The sequence below is a fragment of the Labeo rohita genome, chromosome 5, assembly GCF_022985175.1.
Source record: "Labeo rohita strain BAU-BD-2019 chromosome 5, IGBB_LRoh.1.0, whole genome shotgun sequence".
In the NCBI taxonomy this organism is placed as follows: Eukaryota; Metazoa; Chordata; class Actinopteri; order Cypriniformes; family Cyprinidae; genus Labeo; species Labeo rohita.
The window spans coordinates 26,523,552-26,533,397 of NC_066873.1; the positions used below are offsets into that span (position 1 = coordinate 26,523,552).

Below are 9,846 nucleotides of genomic sequence, written 5' to 3' on the forward strand. Positions count from 1 at the left end.
GCAATACTGTCCAATTTGCCTTGATTTACCATTACAGGTTTAAATGAACTGGCCTTGGCCTCTCACTTACAGGCAGTGCTACCACTAAGAACTGTTGTGGCTTATGATGTCAACTACTAAACACACCTGCGAGGCAAAATCAATGCTTCACTATTAATGGTAATAGCATAGTTTGACAAGTGTAACACAGTCTTTCGAATGTCTACGTTCTCTTTGTTCCAACTAAGAACTGTGGTCATAGTTTAAGTTGCATTAAAATTAGTGTCTTTTTAAACCTGGCCTATGTTATGGAGAAGCATACTTGACGTGCTATATTTTTATTTTCATGCAGGAAAGACAGTATCACTCAGTATTTTAGACTCCTTGTCTGAAACTTACAGGTAAACAAAACTCCAGGAAGCTATATTCTTTCTGACAAGAAAGTTTAGTCCTAGTAAAAGGTTCACAAACATTAATTTTTAATAAATGCAGCAGAGCTGACAAAACTGTTTTTAGAGATGTTCACACAGGTGATGTACATATGTGACCCTGGACCATTAAACCGGTCGTAAATAGCACCTAGCATAGGTATTTGTAGCAATAGCCAACAATACATTGTATGAGTCAAAATTATACATTTTTCTTTTATTCCAAAAATCATTAAGTAAAGATCATGTTCCAACAAGATATTTTGTAAATTTTCTACCATAAACATATAAATATATTAAAACATCATTTTTGTTTAGTGATATGCAGTGCTAAGAACTTCATTTGGACAACTTTATAGGCGATTTTCTCAATATTTAGATTTTTTAGCACCCTCAGATTTTCAAATAGTTGTGTGTCTGCCAAATATTGTCCTATTAAAATAACAAACCATACATCAGTTCAAAGCTTATTTGTTCAGCTTTCAGATGATGTATAAATCTCAATTTCAAAAAATTGACCCTTATGACTGGTCCAGGGTCATACATGCATATATACTGGGGCCTAGCATATGTACATCTAGCACGTTAAAAGAATTGGCAATTGTGTTGGCAATCTTGCTCAGGAATTAAGGGACTAGCGACATCTAGTGGAGGACTCTATGAGCTATTTTGTTTGTACTTGAGGCCAGAAGCATAAATAACATTTCTAAGTTTGCAAATTTTTTTCTCTTTTCTGTAGAATGAGAATATATTATGAAATTATCCTGTATACTTTTGATTTTGCTCATTGTGCATTTTGATACACATTTCTTGACAAAATGTGCAAAGCCAGTATCATTATACTGTTAGAATCATGAGAACACAATTAAGTGAATATTGAAGGGTCATTGATGGGTCATAGAAGGATCTACCAGTTCTATTCTGATGTAAGGCAGTGTCATTTGTTTAAAAAAGGGCTAATAGTGTGATTCTATTTAAATCCGGGCTGTGCATACAAAGACTTCAAAGCAAGCAGCTCTTAGACACACACACTCTGCCTTGGGGATCACCTGAGCAGACTGGTCTTTGATGAGACACTGTGGAGCCCCCTGCCACTCTTACAAAGGTAAATGTATCCACCCCTCCTTTCCTCCCAACCCCCTGGTACCCATCTCCCTGGTGGCCCCATTGTTTCATAGAAACTCAACCCTTTGCATGAGATAGAGAAAGGAAATAGACGGAGAGAAGACCATGAGAGATGAACAGGGCACATCAGTATGGGTGAGAACATATCTAAGCCAGGGAAGGAAAGAGATAAAGGCTGACAGGAAGAAAGGGGAAAAAACTGGGAATACTTGAAAATCCGAAGACACTGGGGTATTAGACCAGTTTCATTGTAGAAATTGCTTTGATGCTTCTTGCTAAGAAACAGCTTTTTTTAATGGATAACCCCCCACCCCCCTCTCTTTCATGAACACGCTACAAGTAAAAATTATTTCGGTATACATGTTGGCTATAAAAAAAGGGGTTCGACAAGAAGGAAATTAGACAAGAAGGTTAAATGGTTATGTAACGGTCAGCTAGAAATAATCTAAATCTGTCATTGGTATCGTTAAGTACTTTCATTATTTGTAAATTCCATTGTAATGGTGAAGAATAATGTTATAAATAACATAAAATTGCTTTCAGATTTTTTTATTTTTGTATAGTTGATTACAGATACAATAAATTGGAGCTAAATGGAGCTTAACTCATTAATGTGTTATGTAACGTACTGATGGAAAATGATAATGAATACAGGAAGTTTCTGCTCTAAGAGAAGTTCTTTAATGTCTCTACTTCTGAGGTGTCATTTAGCCAACAGAGGGCGCTAATTTTCACACCTAAAGGGAACCCCGGATATTAAGACTTGTATGGCTTAAAGGAGAAGTTCACTAACAGAACAGAAATGTACAGATGATTTACTCACCCCCTTTGTCATCCAAGATGTTTGTGTCTTTCTTTCTTCAGTCAATAAGAAATTATGTTTCTTGAGGGAAAAAATTCAGGAATTATCTCCATATAATGGACTTCAATGGTGCCCCCAAGTTTGAACTTCCAAAATGAAGTTTAAATGCAGCTTCAAATGGCTCTAAACGATCCCAGCCGAGGAAGAAGGAAGGGTGTTATCTAGCAAAACAACTGGTCATTTTTGAAACAAATTGACAATTTATATACTTTTTAACCTCAAATGCTCGTCTTGTCTGACCCTGTGTTCCATTTGGAAGGGCCCATCCCTATGCCCTAATCCCTTCAAAGTGTTTACCCTCTGGAGTGAGAGTTTCGAAGGGTTGAAGGGTGTAGGGGACCAAACAACTGTTTCTTGAAGTGCCCTTCTGCGTCATCATCCCGTGACCGCATGGAGGCGCTGTCATCATGGAAAGAATCAGCACAAAGGATCATGGGGTCCCTGAGTGTCCATCATTTGAACCTTTTAAAGTGGCCAGTTTCGAGCACTTTGGTTTGGAACGACTCTTCAATATGGCAGCCATGATTGTTTTCACCCCGAAGTGCCCTTTGGAGGGCGATATATCCCATTTGGACGCACCAAAAGTCTGCGTGAACTTTCTTTTTCCAGTTCAATACGGCCAAGACAGTTAGGGTATGTCGAAAAACTCCCATCTCATTTTCTTCCATAACTTCAAAATCATCCTAAATCGCTGCAGAAGTACCGTCCCAGTGTTTACAAAGTGAACATGCAAAGAAGATAGATGGTAAAACAGCATCTAGGACGATTTTGACGATGAAGAAAACGAGACAGTTTTTCAAGATGAGACAAGACAAGCATTTGAGGTTAAAAAGTTTATAAATTGTCAGTTTGTTTCAAAAATGACCTATCGTTTCGCTAAGACCCTTCTTCCTCGGCTGGGATCATATTTAGTCCTTTGAAGCTGCATTTAAATTACATTTTGGGGTGCCATTATTTCAATTATGTGAAATGGTTGCATTCGGGGAGCTACGGTTAAGGCTAGAAGGGATACAGCTCTAGCTACTGGGCATGCGCACATCATTCTTACGTTATTTTTGTCACACTGTACAACAGTAAAACTGTTTTTGTATTATAGTAAGGGCTAAGTTTATCGTTGGGGTAGGTGTATACATTAAAAAACCACAATCCAATAGGTAGAACAATTGATTTCATTGTTAGTTTCCAGTCTGAGCTGTATCCCTTCTAGCCACAACCATGAGCTACTGGTGCTACCTGTTGCTATTTCTATTTTCTTGGAAAATAAAATAATGATACATTGACCACTGAAGCTATGGAAAGAGCTTACAGGTGGCAATGGATATTAAGCGTAGGCTTAAACCAAAATGCCGTACTGTTGATTTTTCCCCACAAGAAGTCTAAATAAATGAAACCAACGTTGAGAAACTCCTTCAGTGGCTGTGGCTTTGTGACAATGTTTACATCCTGCCAGGATGGCATCTAACGTTTCTTGTCTCTGCTGTTTGTAAGCTCTTTCACTAGCTGTGGTCTACTAAAAGCCTCTAAGGCATCAGGGCTAAAGTGGAAAAAACAAAGTCGCAGGTCTTTAGGAAGTTTTATTCATTCACAGGCATCTTTCCGTTCTTTTCTCCTCTTCTTATCGCTACATCGCTTCTCTTGTTGCCCTTCGACTGAAAATTACAAACAAAAGCCACACATTGTGGCATCGTGTCAGTATTTTACTTTTTGCGTTGTGTTGTGGTAAAAAATAGCCACAGGTAGTGCCAGTAGCTCTTGGAGTGCAACCATTTCACGTCATTGAAATAACGGTGCCCCCCATATCTTCCCTATTTTAATTAACATTTTTGTGTGTATTCAAACAAAGAAGTCAAAACCTTTAAATACAAAAATGTTCCAAAAGAAGCACTTACTGGATTGAACTACACTTTGAAAGACTGTGACTGTCATATTTAAGAGATTCTGTCTTTAGCGGTGGTTGTGTTACCCAACATGCAGGCAAAACATATGCTGACTAATCAAAGACTGACAAATGTTCACAGTATGTGTGGCTCAAATGTTTTGTGAGAGTATCTGTGGATTTGTACAGTCATCACATATTTCCACCTGCCATCCTGCACATTCTCAACACATTCAGACATTTCCTGTTCTCCTGTCATGGCAGTGCTGAAAGTCTCAGATGTCTGTGAGAAAGTAAGAGACAGAGATAACGCAGAGAGAAACTGAGTGAGAAAAATATAACAGTGACAACACCAAAGTCCTACAGAAAAATTGACCAGGCAGGTTGTGTGTTCAAATGAAAGGATCAGTGAAGTTTTTTTTCAACTCAGAAGATATTTTTATGCATTAATAACATAATTGCTAAACTGTATAATTTTTATTGCAATTCATTAGTGTCTATTCTATTGTATTCTAGTTATTTTGTCAATATTATAAACAAAAAACACAAATCCAAAACAGAAATTGTAATATATTTTATTTTACAAAATGAAACTATTGTTATTATACATATAACTGCATTCGCTCCATATTTGCTATTTGTCATTCACCTCAAAAAACTGAGGTTTGAATATGACACTTCACAAGAACTGAAGTCTGTTAAATATTATAAAATATAAACAAACAAAACATCATATATGTACAGTGGGATTAATACATATTTACAGTATATACAGTAAATCTGGTTTTATGAATACAACAAAACGGTATGAATATTGAATTATTAGTCTGTGTATGTACTTTACTATCGTATGGATTATACTATGGTATGTTTTTCTTAAAATCAAACAAGCTTTACAGTTATAATTTATCTCCTGTGTCACCACAAACCTGATAAAACAGCAATGACAATCATATATATTACATATACATATTATTTTTATACTGAGACTACTGTTGTACTGATGAATGCCGGTCTAAAACATTTCTTACAGAAAACTGAGTACAGTAGAAAAGTGAGAAAATGCTTTTGAATGTGTTCTTGAGCTAAGGTCAGTGTGTGTATGTGTGTATATCGTTTGGCAGACTGAAAAGCTCTGCTTGTGATGACAGGCCCTGTCTGCTGTTTCTTTGACTGCAGCTGCAGCGCTGTATCCACATGATGTTGCGCGTAAAGTCGTCTCGTTCCGGTTCGGGACAGTGAAAGTGTAGACGGATTGTACGTGTCACAGAGGGAACACAGAAGCGACCGTCTGAGCAGAATCCACATGAACGAGGCCGGTAACGGCGAGCAGTGAAGCATCCTGCAAATACGATCTGCACAGGCTTCTCTGGTCGTGTGGTTCTTTGACACTTCTTTCCTTTCTGAGTGAAGGAATGGAGAGGAGGAGAAAGACAGAGTGAGAAAGAAGATCTGATTTTATATTTACAAGATACAAATATTTTGTCTGTGTTATAATTGTAGTATTTATTACAAATTTTAATTAGCTTTTATTTTTTATATTATATACATTTACAAATTTACAAAATATGTAATAACAGATGTAATACAAATATTACATCTGTGTTATGTTAGTGTATTTATACATTATTATAATATTTATTAGGAATTTGAATTTGCTTTTTTCATTTTCTTTTATATTTAGTTATTCTTTTAATTTTAGTGTCAGTTTTTCATCTAATATCCATATTTTATTTCATATTTATTTAGGTAAAACAAATGTTCATGGTTTTAGTTATAACAATAATATATTAAATTGTTATATATATGTATATATATATATATATATGAAGAATTCAGACGCAAAACCAGCTAAATCCATCTGACGTTTTTCTTTAAAATTAGCATTTGTTTCAGGCTACTTTGTATATGTTTCTATGTAAGTACTGGCACTTCTGATTAGGCTGCAGCTGGAATTTAGCGAGTTTGAAATAAAAGTATTTAATGGATGTATAATATGTGTCAGGAGCATTCACTTAGTATCATTATCTCATTTTTGACCGAGATGGCTTTTAGCTGGTTTTGCATCTGAACTCTTCATATATATATATATATACAATTTGATATATTATTGTTATATTTCAATATATATTAATATATTATATGCTAGTATAAGTACATAATTTTGTATTGTGTAAATATGATATTCCCAGATACATATGCAAATACAAATTTTCTTTATCACTTATCTTCAGTGATGGTACAAGGGTGAAAATATTTAGAAAATGGGTACTACTTAAAACATCATTTATAATGTTACATAAAAAAAAAAATCTAAAAAAATTATATCTGACTTCAACCACCACTTACCTTCAGTGACGGTGCAAGGTTGACGCCACACTCTCGTATCTGACAGAGCCTAGTTTCACTGACAAGCCGACACTCAGGATTACTATTGGTTACACGGCTGAACACGCCCATTCCACAGGTGGCTGAGCACGGGGACCAATCGGTGACCTGCAGGTTGCAGGTGGGTGGAAGGATGGTGTGGGAATTTGAGGATGAAATCCACTCTAAAAAAAACACAAAAAAAACAAAACAAGATAAAGTAAGAATATGCTGAATGAGCTTGTAATTCCTAAACTATGAGCAATATATCAAACCATATGAAAATAACCAGTGTTTATCCACCTTTTTCTTCCCCTAAGAGTGGGCATGGACATTTGTAAATTTTATGGGCGTGGCTTCCAGTTTCATCCGCACCCAGCTATTTTCAGCTGTACAAAACAGCTCGTTTTGCAGCTTGATATTGCATATTGGTGTGTCTTATCATATTATTTTTAATGTATTATCTTAATTATAAGCACACTGGTTTGTAGTGCAAACAGTTTTACTGTTTACGTGGCGTTGTTGTTATTATGGTTACTAAGTCTCATCCATAGGCTTTTTTTTTTTTTTTTTTTTTTTTTTTTTTTGTAAGCAAAAGTTGGGAAACATTGCTGTACAGCATACATTAAAAAAAAGAAGTGAATTGTTTGTCATTTGTTTCTTTATCAGTTTTTCTCTATACATTACATTTTAATGGCAATGTTTTTCATCTACCTTGATAAGGAGCTCCTGCACTGCTGTCCCAAGAAGTAGATGAAGCTACAAGTAACTCGTTGCCTGTTAGGTCTGTATGCTTTCGTGGATGTGCGTCGGGCAACGGATCCACTTCAGCAATGCGGTTGTCATCATCACACACCCACTCCTCGCAGCAGCGGCCGGGCAGTTTGGTGAGGCGGCGGCGGGAACAGCGCCAGTCGGGTAGAGAGATGCGGTGTGGGCACAGTGGGACGCAGCCGACTACTCCATCAACACAAGAGCACTGATGCTCACAAGTTGGCTGAAAGTCCTCGCCGTGCTGATAGACCCGTCCATCCAGCTCACATGGGCGACCCTGAGCCTCCGCTAGACGTCAAAATGAACAGTAATATTGCTTGATTAGAATGAGTGCATTAATTAGCATGAATAAAGATTAAAATAATGCAGTTTTTTGCAATTTATTATTATTTTAAATACAATTATGGGTTAATAAGCCTGTTCTCAAACCAGTCCATGTCATAACAGCGTTCTTTTTATTCTTACCTCTACACAAGCCTCTGTCAGGGTCTCCACCGGCCCCTAGGTGGCAGCGCAGTCCCTTGATGTGGTCGCAGGGCTCAGTAGGGCTGCAGTCTTGGTTAAACTGCCTGGCACAGACCCGACAGCACCCACATGAGTCCAGAACCGAACTGATACCAGGAGGACACGAGGGGGGTGAGGAAGGACAAGAGCATTTTAGTGGACAGCCTCCTTGCACCTGAGAAAGCACAGAAGGAAACAAGTAAGGACTGATGTTGGAACACACTAGCCTATATGAGACATTTTTCTTTCTTCCATCTCATAAATGAAGAGATAATAAGTTGCTTTCATCTAAAAAATTAAGAAAGAGATTTAAATGCCATAGTTTTGCAATGAAGCAGATGATAAATTGCAGTAGCCTCTTTAACCACTATAAAGTCGTGATTAATTCATGCTGCCTGTATATTAGACCACATACAAGAATAGCACTGTCTCTGTAAGCCAAAACCTGACACACATAAGTCAGTTCCTAAAATAAAATGCTTTTATCTGTAACAGATGCTTCAGGTAAAGGTTTTATCTGCAACCAAAAACTGACATTGCGATTAAGCGATTTTTATATCAGTGCATATTACAAGTTTAATTATTTATCAATAAAATCATAGTTTATAGAAGCAGTAAAACATTTTTATGTTCATTAAATGGTAAAGGTAATTTGCTAAATTTATTGGCAATTATATTATTGTCAACTTGAATGTCAGATGATGAGCATATAATGATGCACATTCAAGTTCAATCCATCAAACAAAGTGCAAAAACTCACCTCCACAGCGGCCCATGACAGCAGCACCAGTGTGATGAAATGTCCTTGCCTTGGGTGGGACATAGTTTGTTTTATCCAAAATGTTTAGTTTGTGCTCTGTTTTTGGATGAGTTACAAAATAGCGTTTCAGATGTTCAAAAAGTGCCTTTTGATTTACAGCCCCTCTGCATCTGTCAGTTAGAAAAGAATTTGGCTGCTTGGCAATCCACACTAGCCCCTTTTTTCTTAAAGCCTGTTTATGAATTGCTAAATGCATAAAACTGTAAAACTCTGCTCTCACTAGATTCACTTAGTGTCTGCCACTTTTATAGACAGCTGTGCACAGCCCCCTCTGACATCACAAACACACACACACACATATTTGACAGGTCACTTTAGACATACAAAGAAGAAAATATAAAGTCAAAATATTTGAGTTTTTTTTGCTATTGTCTTTTTTATTATGAATTAATGGTTAGAATAAACATCTTTAGATATATACTTCAATTACTGTCTTCTTTTACATTCTCTGTCACATTTGAGAGACAGCAAATGAAAACTAGAGATGGAGAAACTGCTAGAAATATTAAAAGGTGTTTGTGTCTGATTTCAGAAACTAGTCTGTGCTGTTGTGAAATACAGGAAAGGTAGTCTAGCACATTTTGGATAGAGTAGAGTCCAGTGAAGCACACACACACACACACACTGAGCAATCCCTCTCACCTCCCCTGCAGACAGCACAGACAGTTTGTCAGACGGCACTTGCTCTCACCGCAGCGGCGGCGAGACATCACACACACATGGCACATAGCTGCCAGCCCGCTCAGTGACGTACTGCATCCACTCACAAAATCTGAGTGAGAGTGAAGGAAAGAAAGATAGGAAAATCATCTGTATGAAAGAGTAGGTGGTGTGGAAATATCACTGTGTGGAGCTTTTCATTCATTTCTTTGACAAACGTGTCAGAAGAGCAGCTGGAATGGCATTCCAGTGATGATGTACTGATGTGACATCTACAGGGTCAGGGGTGAAGTCTGATGGAGTTAGTCATAGCATACGCAGCAAATGACTGTAATGACTGATAATAGAGTCATACGGCATGAATTTGAACAAGTTCAAGGAGACACCAGACAGGTGAATCTTAGACACTGTAAGGACGTATTTGTAGCACCATGACGCAAATGCTTGAACT

The 9,846-nt window shown here is 37.2% G+C and overlaps 1 protein-coding gene across 1 annotated transcript; it reads right to left on the reverse strand.

Annotated features, from left to right (window-relative positions):
* Positions 1–4,890: 4,890 nt before the first annotated feature.
* Positions 4,891–8,938, reverse strand: ccn1l1 (cellular communication network factor 1, like 1). The gene is made up of 5 exons (XM_051110004.1): positions 8,676–8,938; positions 7,877–8,090; positions 7,352–7,699; positions 6,620–6,822; positions 4,891–5,673 (listed from the first exon to the last, which is right to left on the reverse strand). The coding sequence occupies exons 1-5, from the start codon at positions 8,736–8,738 to the stop codon at positions 5,362–5,364; spliced, it is 1,140 nt and encodes a 379-aa protein (XP_050965961.1). The 5' UTR covers positions 8,739–8,938; the 3' UTR covers positions 4,891–5,361.
* Positions 8,939–9,846: the final 908 nt, after the last annotated feature.